Source organism: Sciurus carolinensis, chromosome 3 (assembly GCF_902686445.1).
Source record: "Sciurus carolinensis chromosome 3, mSciCar1.2, whole genome shotgun sequence".
Lineage (NCBI taxonomy): Eukaryota > Metazoa > Chordata > Mammalia > Rodentia > Sciuridae > Sciurus > Sciurus carolinensis.
This window is the reverse complement of record NC_062215.1, coordinates 150479461-150498771: the sequence shown is the minus strand read 5'-3', so window position 1 is coordinate 150498771 and position 19311 is coordinate 150479461. Positions and strand designations below refer to the sequence as shown.

General features: G+C 34.7%; 1 protein-coding gene across 37 annotated transcripts in view; it reads right to left on the bottom strand.

The window, feature by feature from the left end:
* Positions 1 to 40: 40 nt before the first annotated feature.
* Abi2 (abl interactor 2) overlaps positions 41 to 19311 on the bottom strand; it is a 119447-nt gene continuing 100176 nt past the window's right edge. For 28 of the 37 annotated variants that reach the window (XM_047543091.1, XM_047543096.1, XM_047543093.1 and 25 more), the window contains 2 exons: positions 18137 to 18310; positions 41 to 4654 (listed from right to left, as the gene is read on the bottom strand). In XM_047543091.1, coding sequence (XP_047399047.1) covers positions 4479 to 4654; positions 18137 to 18310 — 350 coding nt within the window. In that variant the 3' untranslated portion in view covers positions 41 to 4478. The remainder of the gene's footprint in view (positions 4655 to 18136; positions 18311 to 19311) is intronic. The other 9 variants (XM_047543123.1, XM_047543124.1, XM_047543127.1 and 6 more) reach the window with 3 other exon arrangements.

The window sequence follows — 19311 nt, the reverse complement described above, 5'->3', positions numbered from 1 at the left end:
AAAAGATGATTTATGTAAATAATTTCACAAGACATTTGAATACACTTTGTGATTTTTATTTAGGTCAAATTCTTAGTACACAGCAATAATTAATTCCAAATACAATTAAAAAATTAAAAAGTGAATGTAGCCCCAGTCATCTGGAGGTGGTTTAATGGCACACACAAGGAACAATTACTGGCAACAGACTGCTCCCTCAAATTTCCTGAATGTTTTTTACTCAACACTACCAACTCTGTGGGAGCTAAAAAGTACAACTGGCCAGATCACAAATTTTACATTCTTTTTTGTAAATCATTTTGTTAAGAAAAAAGGTACATGGACACAAAATATGATAAAAACTGCTTTTCCATAGAATTCTGAAGTTGCAAAAGAGGTTTCATTTTAATGTGAAAATAAGCTTTTTGTTGTGTTTTCATTACAAAAAACCTTAAGATATTTAGCAAGGATCATTTATACACAGCTAGGCCCTGTCATTTCACTTGTAATTTTTAAATAGAGATTCTCAATGAAACAAAGATCAGCATAACGTAAACGTAAAGGTAATGAGCTCAATGCCTCCGTTTAATAACTTTTGTAAGGCTCTCTTAAATAAGGCTGTTCTGCTGTGCTGTGCTCCTGCCAGTGTTGAACTAATGTAATGTGTTTTTGCTACATAACACCTTATGGAAAGAGTGTTTATACTGAGTATAGTTTTAGAAGGGGTAAATGAAGATTTTTTTTCACTAAGGTTGCACTTAATACACTCCTTTAAACAGTCTGAATACTCTGATGGTTATTTACCAAAACATGGCATATATTTTCAAGTATATTCCTGAAAACATCAAGTAGAACTCTTAATTTTTAAAGAAAAATACAGCACATTTAATTAAGACATTTGTGGTGTAGTGGAAAGAGTACTGGGCACTGAGTCAGGAACTCTAAATCTGAAACAAAGCATCTAATAACCTCATTAGTCAAATGAGACTGAATCAAAAATTTTAAAAGCTCATCTAGCTCTAAAGTTCTGTAATTCTAAAGTAAATTATGTGAGGGAAATTACCACTTCAACACCAACTGAGAGTTTTTGGCCAAAGTTCAGAAGTGAACAGATCCCCATTCTTTCCAAATGCCTGGCAGTCACCTGCCAACTCCTCCAACCCTTTTCAGAGGTAAAGGTGGCCTTCAGGACATGCCATGCTCTCTCCAAGAGGAGAAAAGGTAATAAAAGGTAAAAGAACGGACCTGCTAAAAGAAAATGAGAAAAGATAAAAGCAAACTACCATCATTTCTGATGCCTCCCAAACAGAAAAACCTTAATTACCTTTAGTCAATGTTAAATGCTAAGGAGCACAGCTACATTTACAGATATCACCATTAAGATGCATAAAACATTCTCTCCAGCTGGGTAGTAAACAGCATTGGAAGGAAGGAAGGAGGGAACGAAAATGTCACACCCAGTGATTTAGGAACACAGCAAAGTTAGCAGTCCCTTACCAGCCCCAATGTGGGAACAGCAGGTGTCTCTGAGGAAGACAGAAGGAAGTAGCCGAAAGATGGGAAATACCAAAAGAGGAAAAAGATTCATACTTATTCCCAACACACAGCAGGCTGAATGAATGAATCTCTCAGGACTAGATTTTGAAAAACTGGCACTATTTTTTGTTTCCAATTTATTGTCTTGGCCACAAAGTCAAAAGTAAAAATGTTTATGTTCACTCACATGTCCCTGTGGACTTTCAAATATTAATATCTAAAAAATATTTTTTAAACCCAACTATTCAATCCTTTTTTTGAAGGGAAAAAGGGAGTGGCCACACACAATCAAAGAGAAAATCTGGAGGGAAGACCACCATCATATTAGATTCCTGCTATCCTGATAAAATGGTTGCTTACTGGTGAGCAAATTTCAGACTTGGATCATCTTTGCTATAATAGCAATACATTTTTGCAGCACATGAAGATTTCATGAATTCATCTGAAATTCCTAAGAACCATCTTTTAGTTTATAAAAAGACAGATGGGGAAACTTACAATAAAACAGGAAATATACTACCCTTATAGACTATTAATAGCATGCAATCTATGTAATATTACATACATTAAAAGTCTCCAATTACTGTAGGCCTGGCTCATTATTTCATAGTATCCTTTCAAGACAAACTATAGAATTTGAAACTGTACAAAAATTTAATATGCAAAAAATTCAACAATTGTTTATAAAACAAAGTCACACACATGAGTACTAAATAATATAGAAAAATAAATCAGCTAACCATGAATTTCCCCCCACTGTAGATCTTCAGTATAATATAGGACTTCACCAGTGTCTTCTGTACTCCCCAACCAGCAGGGTCCAGCAGGCAAGCTGCATCCCTTGACTCCACCAGCTCTGCTTTCTGTAGTTGCCTTTGCTTCTCTGGTAGAGGTGAGCTATGGGAACTACTTGTTGAATTTCAAAACACCCTCCACCTTATTATTCCTCTAAGCTTCTTGGCCCAAAACTACTTTAATTGACAATTAGAACAACTAATTTCAAAGATTTCCCTAGTTATGTACCAGTGCTACAAAGAGTTTGACAGATCCAAATATATAATCTTGTTTGGGTCCATAATGGAGCTAAAGGCTAGGAGGATATTCAGGGCCATTATCATGAAGGAAAATGGAGTGAGACATGCTGAGATGATCTCACAAAACCACAAAGTGGAATGTGTACTAGAGGCAAGATAATAACTCTTAAGTCCAAAGTACTGGGGAAAATCTAAAACCAAAATAACTAAAATGTGATTTAAAAAAAAATGCAACTTTGAAACAAACAAAATCTTGATAAGGAAACATTATATCTGGGTCTCAGTTAAATGGTGAAGTTAGATGCCCAGATAACAGATTTACAAGTGGAATAACTTCTGCCTATACCATCTGTATTTCCTCACACATTATTATACTTGTTCATTTTTCAACCAAGTCCTTATATCTGTACTACCCATCAAATGCCTACATTTGAAATACATGCAACTATTGCCTGTCCTTTTTCACCCAGTACAGGGAAGTTATCCAGCAAAGCTCTCTTCTGGCCAAGTCACTGTACTGGGAAGAACCCACAATGGCAGCTTTGGGCCTGACCATAAGCTGGCCCATGTCATAGTATTTACCTACTGAGCAGCAACCCCTTCTGTACTTTTAACTATTTCTTATGCTGATTACAAAAGGGATGATTGAAGTCATGGAACCTTTAAACTCCAATGGGTGAAGCTATAATTATTAATTATTATGCAGATGGAAATATTTATTAGTTTCTCTTGAAAGTTATACTGATGTTTATCTATGTGACTGGCTTATTAGTCTTGTTCCACTGTATACTTAGTCTGAAATAGAAGGTTCAAATTCTTACTAAGAGCAGCTATTTCAGAGTTAAATGACATAAAACCAAGCAAGGATTTGGATTTACCTTTTCTAGAGCTCAGTGAGTAAATAACAACAGCAGCTAACAGTGGCCAGTAGTAAGTTCAGAGAGCACGGTAGCAGCCTTTTATTTCACTCCCAACTGCTATTCTCTTCCAAAACAAACAACAAAAAACCAAAAAATGGTTTTCTACGTAGCAAAGAAGTAATAAGTAATAGTTGGTCTAACCTCCATGATCCTACTCCAGCACCTGAGGTGAGGGATCAGGACCCCTGTTCTACAGGGCAGTTCCTTCAGAGACTTAGGAACCTACGTGTCTAACTTCACACACCAAACTCAGCTTATGAACCCCTACCACATTTCACATCTGGGCACACTGGCCATCAGTGGCAATGTAGTCTCATGCAGCAGCACACTAAAACTGGGAATTGTTAACCACCCTCAGAATGTATGGAGACTTTCACATTCCATCATCCTTATAATCTACAAACAAACATGATCAGATGCAACTGAGTTCAGCATTAACTCATCTAGTACACTCAAGTGCTGAGAGAATGCAGAATTTACAGTGTTATAGAGGGAAAAAAGCCATCTGAAACTATTGTAAAAATAGTTAATTGTAGTATTTAAATATTGGTTCTCTCCTCTTTATACAAGTGGAAGAATGAGGGGCTAGGATACCCACTGGGCCATGGGGTTAACCCCTTAGCACAGGCAATGATGAACATCCAATGCCACAGATTCTGCAGGAAGGGAAACCCCAAGGGTGTACAGTATTCCTGAGAAAGATCCCAGATTTTTTCCTGAACCAGTCTTAATCTGACTTTTGATTTATTCAGAAATGGTCACTTTATTTCAATCCAGACAGCTCAGCATAGTACAAATGATGTGTATAGAAAGATCGATTTGTTCAGACTTGGCTTGCTTTTTTGTTTTTGTTTTAATACTGGGGGATAAACAAAAAAAAAAATTAAAATAAGTAGTTTTTATCATTTGTATCCTTCATTCTATTTCACTGGAGGGAAATCCCCAGGGCCTCCGGATAATCTGGGAAGACCTGACTATTCCTGTGAGGGAAGCACAGCCCTGCTGAGCTTTACTCAGAATAATGCATGATAGACTCAACGTAATTCCCAGGAAAGAGCCCAGTCACTCCATTCATAACTCCCTCATACCAACCATCGTCATTCTTCTTGATGACATAAATAATGGCTCCTTCCTGAAAGGACAGCTCATCTTCTTTGTCTTTTGTATAATCATAAATTGCCACAACTAGAAGAGGAGGGAAAAAAAATGATATAAAAGAGAATACTATTCCTAGAAAGATAGAGCCAGCCAAATAAGCAAACATGGTGACTTTCTACACAAACATAGACCAAAATTTACATATTTTTCTATGTAATAAACACTCCTATATAATAGAATCCAATTTTATAGGAAAGTTAGGTAGTAAAAACAAATGGCAAAAAGCAAAACCAAAAAACCCATCACAGAGAGTCAAACCTTTACCCTTTAATAGCCTATAGGAAAGTACCTCATTGAAGAGAGAGTCAATCTCATTAAACATGAAAGATGCATTTGAGTTTGTCTGAGATATCATATTATGTTTTTTAAAAACATTAGAATGATACTAATCAGATACAATATGAGAAGCAAGTAAGAAGGCAGACTTCCTTAAGTCAGGCCTGTTCACTGAGTAGAATAGTGGCTGGAGTCTCACAAGTCAAATGCATGAATAATAGGAGTCTCTCATATATACTGTATATATAGTCATTAAAAACACATACTATCTTACATTACTAATAGATTCATACTATTCATCTTTAAAGTGCTAAGAGAAACAAGACACCTATAGGTTCTCCTATGATTTTCATTGCTAAGTCACTTGGAAACTGGGCCTTTCAACCACTAGCTCAGATAATATTTGGTTCCTAATATTACATCTACCTCAACAGTTTAGTTAAATTGGGATACCTTAAAACTTACTCAGCTCTACTTGAAGAGTTAATTTTTGTTCCAATCTCTTCATCCCCTTTGCCTTTTATAAATACCAAACCTTCAATGAACTCTCCATCATTTTGAGAAATATGTACTAACTTTGTTATTTTGTCATGCAACCTTATTCCTCACATAAATAAATGAGAAACAGAAACCAAAACAGGGACTTAAGATATAATAGAGCTTGCCCTAGTTAAAGAAAATTTATGTCTCTGGCTTGCCTTAATAAAAACTAAATGGCTTCCTTAATATATTTTGTTATTATGATACATTTAGGATACCAAGAAATAATTTACATGGGCCTGGCTTGGAAGAGTTCGGTCTGTATTTCTCAAAATATAACCAAACACCTAAACACAACTAAATACAATTACATGACACAAGTTTAAGTATATGTAAGAGAACAGAAGTATTTAGTATTACCAGTCAACCTAATATCTTCTAGCATTTTTTTTAGATGCTGATAAACCTTTATTTTATTCATTTATTTATATGTGGTGCTGAGACTTGAACCCAGTGCCTCACACATGCTAGGCAAGTGCTCCACCACTGAGCCACAACCCCAGCCCCTCTTCTAGAATTTTTTAAAGAAAAAATATTCTTGATGCATATAGAAGTGCAAACCCACTGAAAAGTAATTCAGAAGAGAATATAAAGGCTACTGCAACACAGTAGTAGAAATATTACTCTGTTATTAAGCTCCATGTGCACCCATTCTTTAAAATGTAGAAACTGGATTAGACAGAATTCACATTTAATATGACTGCAGAGACTGTTTACAGTGACATAAATTAACAACTTAACCTGTTAAGGGGTGGGGATCAAAATAAGTGATCACTATTTTGAAGTTAACTGGTTATTTTTTTTAACCAAGGGGGGCAGGGCTGGGATGTAGCTCAGTGATAGAGTGCTTGGCAAGCATGTGTGAGGCCCTGAGTTTGATCCCCAGTACCACAAAACAGATAAATAAATACATTTTTTTTTAAAAGCCTGCTTAAAAATACTCCTCTTCAGCTGGCATGGTAGCACGCCTATAATCCCAACAACTGGGGATGCAGAGGCAGGATGATTTCAAGTTCAAGACCATCCTCAGCAATTCAGCAAGACCCTACCTCGAAATAAAAGGGTTTGGGGATGTAGCTCAGTGGTAGAGCACCCCTGGGTTAAATTCCCAGTACATGCCCCCCAAATTCATTTTCACTCCAGGGAAAGATAAACACCAGCAATTTATTTCATTTACTTCTTCATTTTAAAGCTATTCATCAAAAGGAAAACAGATTCGATTTGGTGCAAAAGACATTAATCAAAATAACTAAGAAGGTATATATATATAATATATACCAAGATTCAAAATATTGATGTTCAAAACTATAAAATCTATCTAGATTTTATTTAGCCTGGAAAAATGGTTTTTGTAGTAATGAGGAAAGTCTAATAAATACTTTCTATTATGCATGTGTACTAGACAGTATCACAATCACAATAGGAATTTACAAAGTACTTGCGAGGAAAAAAACTTACAAAAATGTTAAATATTTGGTTACTATATAGCTATGAAAGGATAGAATGGCTAATGGTGTCCACATTAAAATTTTCTCTACATTTCTGTTAATGTGAAAATATATTCCAAATTCCATAGTATAACTGTTGAAATTTGCATTTCAGTTGAAAGCACTCTAAAAATACTTTATTAAGGTCTATAACTGAGCAAAACTTCTTAGCATAACACATTGTTTCAGTTTTCAATTCTGCAAATATTTCAATAAAAACAGACACAGGTACATTAAAATAGGTTGGAATTCATAATCTAGAACTTAAATGTATTGATGTTAATATAATTATGTTATTACTTTCTTATAGAATTATATTTCATATTACATAATTGTTATATAAGTTTTTATAGATGTTCTACATCTGGGATGATGAGTCAAAATGGGCTAAATATTTTCTTTAACTTTAGTGTTGTAATTTTATATGAAGTATGTTGCAGAGTTAAATATAAACAAAGAAAGATGGTGCTACATAACAGTGGTGATTAGTAAGAGGAGTCAGCTATCTTCTCTCATAAAATATGAAAGTTGCAACAAGGAATAGCAATCCAAACTATGCTGCAGACTCCTTCAGGGAAAGATCCATTGCATACTCATCTCTGAATCCCTCTGTCACTGAATACAAGGCTTAGCACTTTGGACACTTGTAAATTAATCTACATTCTGTATTATTCAACTACTCAGTAACTTAAATATGCATTGGAAGAAAACTGAGGTGATACTAAATTAACAACAATGTAGGAGAGTGCAAAATGAAAATGTTATACATGAGCTAAAAATAATGACCACCAACTACTGTAATAGCATTAGCAACCATATCTAGCAATTAAGTACCTAGAACCTCTGGCAAGTTACTAGAAAAGAGACTATATTAAGTCACATTTTAAATTGAGTTAATTTTATTTACATGGAAAAGAAAAAGTTTATCCTAGGTCAGCAAAACCGTATTTAACATAATTTGGAATTTATGTATAACTTGTCCTAAGGTTCACTGATACTACCAATGAAGAGTCTGTTTAACTACTTAACAATGTAATCTGAATTGAGAGACATTTTAGAACATTTTTGATACTGTTTCTATACAAATAATGTTGCTTAGTTAATGTAGCTTTATTCCTTCTGTCCCCACCATTCTCTAATCAAACTGTTTGCTCAAAGGTAACCACTGAAGAAACAGCCTTCTAATTTTGAGATCATAGTTCTTTTCTCCAGACCCTCCCCCACCTCGATTTGGCAAACATATTTTTCTATCTCCAACCTTTTAAAGTAGACACATTTGTTTAAAATAAAGTTGCTTTTTAAGAGCCTACAAAAGTTGAGCACGAATTATTAAGATTAAATCCAAGGATCAGAGCAACAAAGTAAGGGATACTAAGTATGTGCCTTCATCAGAAAACTGTGCAAGTTGAAGAACTTGATAGTCAGGCTAGAGTCCCCGCGCTGCAAAAACACTGTTTGATGCATGCACTATACTGTGGAGTTTGTAGCTGTACCTTGGTTTCTATTTATTACTTAATAAGATAGCATCCATTTCAATTAAATACATTTTCTACAACAGAGTGACTATTAGGCCACAGTATTTCTTTTGGACAAATTCCTTAATGCAGTAATTTTTCTACCAGTGTTATTCAATCTTCTGTTTAAATATAAAGTATTCTAACTGAACTAGATTATGGATAATTATTAAATAATACATACATGATTATTAATTTACTTATACTATTTTATATCTAATATCCAAAGAAAACTTACTACCAAATTATTCAGAGTAGATATTAATCAGTCTTACATGCTTATTAATGGATTCCATAGGTATAGGTCAGCATGATTTCAGTGTCTGTTGTTTTATTTTACTAAATTGGGAGCACAGCACTTATGGAACAAATAAATACAAATGATGCAGCTACCCAAGGATTACCATCTCTCTCCAGTCAGCTGTCAAGCTCAGATATAAATCCCCAATATGTGAACAAAGTCAGATCTAAGTCTTTATCAAAAGGTGCTGATGGATGCTGTCAGAGGTCTTCTAATATAGATCCCCAATTCAATGGCCAGCAGATGAGAGCACAACAGAGACAGAAGAAAGACCTTCAGAAATTCTGCTGAGAGTACCCCCTTTCTTCATAACACTCATGCTTCTCATGTTGAGAGTAGCTGTGTGCTTCAAGTGTTTACAAAGGAACTCCTTCAGAGATACTTTCTGGCCAACTTGACCAATCCCATGTCCAATCCGAATTTTTCTTACGACGCTTTTGACTTCTTTCTTTCTCTCAAGATACTCTTCCTCAGACCTACGACGGGTTCTCCTCCTGCGGCCCAGGGCTCTGCTCTGCAACAGGGTGCCGCAGGGCTGCTTGGTGGTGGGGTCCAAGCCCAGCTGCGGCTTACCTCAGCACTGAGCACAGGGGAGGACACACTGCCAGCCAGTCCTCCTAGCTCTTTCCTTAACTGAGCTTCCTGTGATGTTTGCAATGATGATTACCTATGTCCCCCTTCCTGACATTTTCTGCACAACTTCATTACATTATTTTCTCCTGTATCTTACATTAGTTTGAATTTCTACATAAGTCAGGAAACTCGGAGTCATTCTTGCCTTCACCTCACTCACTTCCCCCCATACAACCAAGTCATGTTAATTCTACCGCAAATCCAAGCACTTCTTTCCATCAAGGCCACTGCCCTGGTCGGTGAACCAGTTTTAATCTGGAATACATTCACTACTCAGGACACCTAAATTTCTTCTAAGCAGTATAAGTGAAAGATGGCATTACGGAGACTAGATTTTCAACTCCTATAAATACTGCTTCCTAGAACTGATCTGAGATGATACCTTCCATCTTCAATCAAGTGTCAGTCATAAAAGTTCTCAGTGTTTTTGATCCTTTTCCCACTTAACTAAAACCTAGTGGTGCAGTCTTAAAGTGGGTATCAAAGGGACTATTCAAAAATATTGATGCTGGTACTAAGAAAGAACTACTTTACTGACTGAGTAACCCAATCATCTGGAAATCAAATGGCTCACATTTTTTTGCCTTTTTTTGGGGGGGTGGAGGGGTATCAGGGATTGAACTCAGGGTCACTCAACCACTGAGTCACATCCCCAGGCCTATTTTGTATTTTATTTAGAGACAGGTTCTCACTGAGTTTTTTAGTGCCTCTCTGATGCTGAGGCTGGCTTTAAACTCATGATCCTCCTGTCTTGGCCTCCTGAGTCGCTGGGATTACAGGTGTGTGGCACCACACCTGCCCATTTCTTTGCTTTTAACAAAATTTAAGAAAGGCCTTGGGGCTGGGGAGATAGCTCAGTCGGTAGAGTGCTTGCTTTGTAAGCACAAGGCCTTGGGTTCGATCCCCAGCACCCAAAAAAAAAAAAAAAAAAAAAAAGAAAGGCCTTAATGGAATTAACAGCTGACACATCATAAAACATGGTTCTTGAAGCCAGAAGACTATTTAATTTCTGGTCAATAACTCTGAAGAAGCTAAAGGAATCAAGTGACAATGCCACATAAAATATCCTTCCACTTGCATCTATGTATTTATGTGAACAAGATTTTCAGTACTGCTGCCTCAGTTGAGGCCCTAATCTCTGGCTTTGAAAGATCTCCAAACTGATCTTCCCAATTCCAACTTTTCCTCCTTTCCAATGTTTTCTACACTATTATCAGGTATTTCAAAAAGGGAGGGGGTAGAGGAAACGGGGGCAGGGAGAGAGGGAGGGAGAAGGAAAGAAGGGAAATATTTATTTAAGTACTAGGATCTTATCACTAACCTGCTTTTAAAAATCTTTCACAATTTCCCTTTACTATCAGATTTTTTAAAAAAGAAAAGCATTCTTGGGCGAGGGCTATAGCTGTGGCAGGGTGCTTGCCTAGGCATATGTGAGGCACCGGGTCCAATCCTTAGCACCACATAAAAAATAAATGAAACGAAGGCATTCTATCAATCTACGACTACAAACACGTGCGTGCGCGCGCGCACACACACACACACACACACACTCTCTCATACACCTCAGCATGGTGTAAGACCTCCCACCACCCAATTACAACTTAACTTCCCTTCCTATGTTCATATCCCACCTATCCCCCACAACACCCCCCAGAACCCACACATATGCCTTTCTGTACTGGGCACTACTCACCAAGCCCCAAATAGCCATGCCCTTTAACTCAGGAGTCCCTCTACCAGAAAGACCCTTTATTCCTTCTCTGAGAAATTCATACTCAACATTCAAGGCACATCAGAAATGTCACATCCTCTGAAAACTTTCTAGGAATCCTCAATATTAACAGCACTATTCATTTTTTGACAAGCAATAATAGATCACCTGTGCTGACTTTTAGAGATACAAAAGTTAACAAGGGACAGTTTTGTAAGGACAGAAATGTTACAGGACAATTACCATATATATTATTTATTCTTCTAGATAAAAAGTTCTATTGTTGAGCTGGAAGTATACAAGAACAGCCTGATAAAAGGAAGGAATATAAACTGATTACTGACAACTTAAGTAGAAGTTTACCAAGAAGAATTTAATGCTAGTTAGTATGTGGTGGCATAGCAAACGGGTCTGGCAAATCCCAGAGCTCAAACTCAGGACAATGATTAGAAGTGTGAACTCCAGAATTTAAATCCCAACTCTGTCATTTAGTTTACAGAACACAATTAATTTTCCTAAACTTTTTACTCAGTTATAAATGGGAGTTAATAAATAGTTCCAACTATTTTTTATCTCAAAGCACTATTATAGTAAATCAAGTAATCAATATAAAATACATAGCACAGGGTCTTACAAATACTAAACATTCTATATAAATATACTGGTTTATCATTCCTAGTTTACAAATGGGGAAATCACCTTACATATTCTCATAAGTCTTGCATTATGCCAGTCACAAAATGCATGAAAATATCTGTCTCTACCCAAGTTAAACCAAGATACTTAACATTATCCCCTCTTTTCCAATATGGGCAGTAAATCAAAAATGAAGATAAACCTATGACAGTTGTTTGTTCTCAGCTTTGAAATTATCTGAGGACCTTTAATAAAAAAAAAAAAATAATAATAAATAAATAAATAAATAAATAAATAAATAAATAAAAAGCCTGATACCTGGTCCCATTTTCAGAGATTCTAATTCAAGAGATATGGAAGTGTAGGACTACTATAGCTCCCTATGTCACTAATATGATCTTCTGAATTTCACTTAGATAAAATGAGCCTTTTGTGTTGGGATTCTTTCATTACCATAGACTTTTGGAATCCATCCATATTGTTGCCATACAAGTAATTTGTTCCGTTTAATTGTAGAATAGTGGTCCACTGACTGGACGTCTATCCCCAAATTAGTTTATCTAGTCACCTAGTGGAAAATATCTGGGCTGTTCTCCAAGTTTTGACTACTATGAATAAAGCGGTTATGAACATGTATGTTCAAGTCTTTGTGTGACCATGTCTTCACTCTTCTTAGGTAAATCATAGGAGAGGATTGCCAAATCAGATGGTAGGTAATTCTCTAACTTGTTAAACTGTGGCTGTTTTCTAAAGTGTTTTCTTTTGCATTCTTACTAGCAATGTATAAAAGCTCCAGTTTCAACACACCGTTAACACTTGGTATTGTTTTTAACTGTAGCCATTCCAGAAGATATGCAGTAGTATTTAGTTTGGTTCATGATGGCTTTAATTTCATCTCCCTAATAACCAATAATGTTGGGCACCTTTTCCTGTGTTTTATTTGCCATGCATTTATTTATTTGGTTAAGTGTGCTTCTATCTTCTTTTTTTATCCTATAAGTTGTTTATCTTAGTTATTTTGCATTTTTTCCCAGTCTATGGTTTGCCTTGTCATCTTCTTAATAGTATCTTTTGAAGAAGAAAAGTTTATCATTTTTTTTCTTTTGATCTTCATTTATTTATGTGCTTTCTGGAAAAAATAGTTTTTCTGCACCCAAGATCACAAAAATGTTGTCCTATATTTTCCTCCAGAAGTTTTATAGCTTAGGTTTTTAAATTCAGGTACAAAATTCACTTCAGGTTAATTTCTAAGTATGGTAAAGTAAAAGTAGTATAGATGGCTAACTACCTGTTATGTTACTATGCACTGAATCTATCCTTTCCCTATCCAATTACTATCCTTTTCCCATCCAATTACCTTGCACCTTTGTCAAACAGTATGTATGAACTTATTTCTGAATTCTGTGTGCTAGTCCACTGATTTCTATTCCTATACAACCCCCAGCACCACAATGTCTTGAATACTATAACTTTACAGAATCCTAAAATCAGATAGGTTAAATCAACATTTTTTCAAAATTTCTGACTATATTAGGTCTTTGGCATTTTACTCTAACTTTTAGAACCCCTTGTCAATTCGTAAGAAAGACTGCTAAATTTTTATTAGGAATGCATTCAATCTATAGATCTGAGGAAAATCAGTCTCTTGATAACCAAAGAACATAGTATATACATCTCAATTTATTTAAGGCCTTCATTAATTCTCTTAATGTTTTACAGTTTTCATAATGCCTTGCAAATACTTTATTAAATTTCTAAATATTTCATATTTTTATATTAGAAAAAGCACTGTTATGTATATTTCAATGGTTGCTAGTATACAAAGTACAATTAGTTTTCTTATCAATTACTAATGTAATTAGTAATTAACCTAAGCCTGCTATTTAGTTCTACCAACTTTTATTTTATAGGTTCCTTAGGATGCAAATGAAAACAATTTTGCTTCTTTTTTTTCCAACTTGTATGCTCAATCCCTCTGCCACCCCCTTACTGCACTGACTGGGACCTCAGATGCAATGCTGAATAGGAATGACAGGAACAGATATCACTGTTTTGTTCCAGACCTCAGGAGATGTAATATTCAGTCTTCATGCTTGAGTATTAATGTGAGCTGCAGGTTCTCCAGATGCCTTTTATCAGGCTGAAAAAGTTCTCTTCTTATTCCTAGTTTGCTAAAATTTTCATCATGTTCTAGAATGTCAAATAACTTTCTGTGCCAACTGAGACAGTCAAATGTTTTTTCTTTTTAATGTGAAGATGGTGAATTAAATTGATTTGTCAAATGTTAAATTGACCCTACATTCCCAGTATAAACTGCATATACTCATGATGTATTATCTTTTTCAAAATTACTACATTTGATCTTAAAAAAACTTTTCTATGTTTATAAGGTAATTTTAATAATGCCCATGTAATTTTGTTATCAAGGTAATGCTAGCCTTGTAAAATCAGCTGAGAAGTATTACTTCTAATTCTATTTTCTGCAAAATTGTGAGCCCTGTTGATTTCTTTCATAAATGCTTGTTAGAACTTCCAGTGACACCATTTGGGTGCCTTGAATTTTCTTTGTGGGAAGGTTTTAAACTCAATTTCTTTAAAATATATAGGAATATTACTTTACCTATTTCTTTCTGAATGAGCTTTGTGTCTTTTAGAAAATCTGTTCATTTCATCTAAGTTGCTGAATTTATAGGCATAAAGTTACTCATATATTTCCTTATTATTCTTTTAATTTCTATAAAATCTGTCAGTGATGCCTTTTAATTTCATTCCTGATAAGGGTAATTTGTATCTTGGTCAATTTTTTAATATAGCCATTTTATGCTATAAATTTCTTCTAATTGCTGCATCCCACACATCAATACAATATATTTATTTTCGTCAAGTTAAAATTTTGTTCTAGGGGCTGGGATTAAACAAACAGATAGATTAAAAAATAAAGAGATCATGTCCATCTACAACTAAAATTTTTTAGAATTATTTTTTATTTTCTCTTGAGATTTCTTCTTCAAACAATGAAGTGTGTCATTTAATTTCCAAATATTTGAGAACTGTTGTGCTGCACTTTTCTTTCTTTTTTTAGGACACAGAGTCTAGCTATATTGCCCAGGCTAATCTCGAAGTCCTGGGTTCAAGCAATCCTCAAGTCTCAGTCTCCTGCTGGTTCTACAGGCTCATACCACCACATCCAACTTATTCTGGGATTTCTAAGATTTATTTCTGGTGTTTATTTCAACTGTATTCAGAGAACATATTTTGCAGTATTTCAAACCTCTATATTTATTGAGATTTTTCTTTGTGGCCAGAATACGTTCTATCAGTGAACATGAATTCAGTAATTTGTATGCTTTAAAAGCATATGATTCTGCAGTTAATTAGTGAAATATGCCATACATTTTAATGAGGGCAAGTTGACTGGTAATATTGTTCATGTCTTTCTGTATCCTTACTGATTTTCTACTTCTGTGAAAACTTTAGAATGCTGAGCAGGGGTGTGGTGAGGCATACCTATAAGGCCAACCTCAGCAACTGAGTGAGAACCTGTCTCAAAATAAAAAACAAAAAGAGCTGGAGATGTACTACAGTGGTGAAGGTACCCCTGAGTTAAATCTCTAGTACCAAATGAAATAAAACTTTAGAATGCTGAAATCTAACTGAAACTATGATTTGTATTTTCCTCTCAGGTTTTTCTATTTTTGCTTTTCAAAGCTCTATTATTAAGTGTGTATATATTTGACTATTGTGCCCTCTTAATGAGATGATTCATTTTTATAAAATATCCATCTTTTAGGTAATATTGAAGGTAATATTCCTTGCTCTGAAATCAATTGTCTGATATTAATATAGCCAACCCAGTATGTGTGTGTATGTGTACATATATAAATAAAAGTATAAAAATACAGTAACAATGAAAATAATTGCTATTTCATGTCATTTTTTTAAAAAGATTAAAATATGAGGAAAATGTCTGTGTATTTAACCACATATTCGCCATTTACTCTTCACTCCTTTTTTGTAGACCTGAGACTACAGCTGGTATTACTTTTCTTCTGCCTGGAAAAGTTCCTTGTACAATTACTTAGCATGTATCTGCTAGTCGTGAATTCCTAGCTCCTCCCACTTTTTAGTCTATGATGGTCTTTTTAAGAAGGGTATTTTTGCTAAGAAAAGAACTTTAGGTTGACATTTTCCTTAATTACTTTAAAGATGTGGCTTAATATCTCTGGTTTGCATCAGTTTTTGATGAGAATTATGCAGTCATGCTCATCTTCGTTCAATATATGTAATGTGTCATTTTTTTCCTCTGATTATTTTTAAGGTTTTCTCTTTATTAGTGGTTTTTAACAATTTGATTATGATGTGCTTTGGAATGAATTCTTCTATTTAGGGTTTATGGAATTTCTTGGTTCTGCCTCATAGCAGTCATGGCTGTATGTAATCCCCATCACTTGTGTGGAGGCTAAACCTATTGATGGGTTTTATTTTATTTTCCAGAGGCACAGAGAGAGGTTTATTTAGGAAAGCAACTACATAATCAAGGGAGACTGGGGACAATCTCAAGAGAGTACCTTTGGTTTAAAGCAAGGAATATGCACTCAAGGGAAAATGTGAACTATCTTTACAAGGAGAGACGGTCTTGACTTGTTTTAATAAACAGAATATGGCAAACAAATAGACTGTCATTTCTGAAATTAGGTACAAAAACTTCAGTTTTTGCTTATGCTTTCTCTGGCTCTTCTTGCTTGCTCATTTTAATGAGGCAAGCTGCCACATTGTGAACTGCCCTAGACAGAAGCCCATGTGGCCCACAATAGTGCACAGCCTCTGGTTAATCACCAACAAGGAAATTAAGGTCCTCAGGTCAATGATATATGACAAAATGATTCCTGTCAATGACTTTAGAGAAAATTCTCCCCTAGTCAAGCCCAGAGATATCTGTAGCCTCAGCTGACACCTTAATGGCAGTCATGTGCACAATCCTGAATCAGAAGGTTCAGCAAAGTCAGAGAGAAAACTGGGGAGATGATAAATGTTGCCTTGTTAATTAAATTATGGAATATTCTAGTAGACATTAATAGATAATTTAAGTTTCATCAATTTCATAAACTGTGAAAATATGTTGGCCATTATTGCATCAAATCTTTTTCTTTCATTCCATGTCTCCTAGGGATTCCAATTACATATATATTTATTAAGACTATCTTCTGGGTGCTGGGCAAACACCTGTAATTCCAGTGACCTGGGAGGCTTAGGGAGCAGGGCTGAAGTTCAGGGACAACCTGGGCAACTTAGAGAGGTTGTCTCAAAAAATAAAAAGGACTAGGGATGTAGCTCAATGGTAAAACTCCTCTGGGTCCAATCCTAGTACAAAAAAAAAAAAAAAAAAAAAAAAAGAATATCTGATTTTGTCCCACGTATCTGTTGACCTATTTCTGTTTTGTATTTTTTGTTTTTTGTTTGTTTCTTTTTCCCTGTGCCTCATTTTGGAAAGTTTCTATTGCTGTAGCAGCAATGTTGCTGATCCTTTCTTCTGCAACATCACTTCAGATACATTACTTCAAATGTATAAAAGTTATACAAAAAGTCTTAGACTTTCTTCTTTCTGGGGTCAGAGTCTATCACTGCCTGTTGTTCAATGTCTGAAAAAGATTATTTTGTGTATTTTTTTTCTGAATTGATTTTAGGAGGAAGTATAAATCTGATTATTATTTCTCTAACTTGGCCACAAGTGGAACTCACTATTTCCTAATAAAAGCTCTGCAGGTGATTCTACTGTGAATTTTGAGATGCTTTGATTTCTTTTAAAGAAATTTTCCTTCCAAATAACACACATTTTTTAAATTTTCTGAGTGGATGAGATTTGGAAACTGATGTCAAAAGGTACTATGTCAGGGTTAGCTAATATACTCAGAGAAGCTTTCCACTAAAAGAAATGCCCATACTACTATGCAAAGAAACTAAGAAACCATTATTTTTTCAAAGAAATTTTCCTTCATAGACATTAACTGAAATATCTGGTATAGGATGACTCAAAATAATGTTCTAAAAAGAATAATGATGTTCTAAAGCATGAGGCAAGAATAACTAAAAGCTTAGAAAAATAATTCTCTTCTTGAGGGATTCGAAAGGAAATAGAAAAAACTCCCTCTTCTGTGACTTTTGTTTTATAGGATTCATTGGTGAAAAGCATTGCGATAGAACAGATAATCATCAATTTAAAAGTAATCAAATGTTCACAAAAATTTACTTTCAAAATTATAAACCTTATTAACTAAACTAAAACTGAATAGATAATACAAATAAACAAAAACTTATCAGTAAAAAATAAATAAGATTCTCTTCACTACAAGCAAATTTCATTTCTATTTAGAAATGTCTTCCCATTCCTCCACACAAACTTCTAAAACTCACCCTTTTCCAAGTAAGACCTTGGAGCCCATGGTGGGTCCTCTTCAGCATAAGGATCACTATACTCAACCACAGCTGCTTCCTCCTCTTCATAATCTTCTGGAGGAGGAGGTGGAGGGGGTGATTCATCAAAGACTGGCTCTTCCACAGGTGGTGGTGGAGGTGGTGTATCTGAAACTAAGAATGTATGAAGCTGACAACAAACTATACATTACGCAAAGCTTCTAGATTCATGAAATATAAACCTAGACTTGAAAATAATAATTTATCAAAAAATAACTGAAAAGAAAAAATCTCTCCATCAAATGTTCTAAATAAAGCATGATGCTCCTCCCTCCCCTTTATGTTAGTGCTAATGGATGTTGAATAAAGTTTAGCCAAAAAATTACTACGAACTGAACCTCTCTAACCTTCTTATGCTAATACATAATCTTCTTTTCATACAGTACAAAATGGTTTAGCTTTATATTACATTAAAGAAGGAGTTATTAGAAATATTAATCTAGATATTTTTAACCATATTTTTCTTATAACAAATTTAAATGAGTCCAAGGAATGGTCAAATTTTAATAATCTGCTACTTTCAATTTTTTTTTTTAAAGCATTTTATCAAATTGGGGAAGAAAAGTCACAGACAAATTTTGGATAACTTCATCCATGAAGATGTTTTATTTGTTTAAAAAATTTCAACTAATTCGAGTAATTTATGATTCAGAATTTCTTAAGGCTTAATGTCCAAATGTACTATCAGAGTAATTTGAATATCAAAAATATCTAAAATCTATAGAAAGAAGCTTTCACAGCTCAAGTATCAGCATATTATAACATCTAAAAGATTACCTCCAAACTCAGAGAATTCAAAACTTTCAAAATGCTTGGTATACACTAGAGCACAATCCAACAAATAAAATGAATAAACCTGCATTTGTCAGTTGCCCAGTTTTAATAAACAGCACTAACTCTTATTTATGAACTACCGAATTGTGTCCATGAAATTCTCTGAGCAATCCTATTTATTCCTTATTTTTATCTAAGTCCACTGAATGAATCAAATGACTTTTTAGAAGGATCATTCATGTCTGGCGAGAATCAGCTATAGCAACACCATACTCTGTCCTGTTTCAGTATTCTTCCTGTCCATTTTGCCCTCTACATTTATCTGCTTTATAAATTTAAAA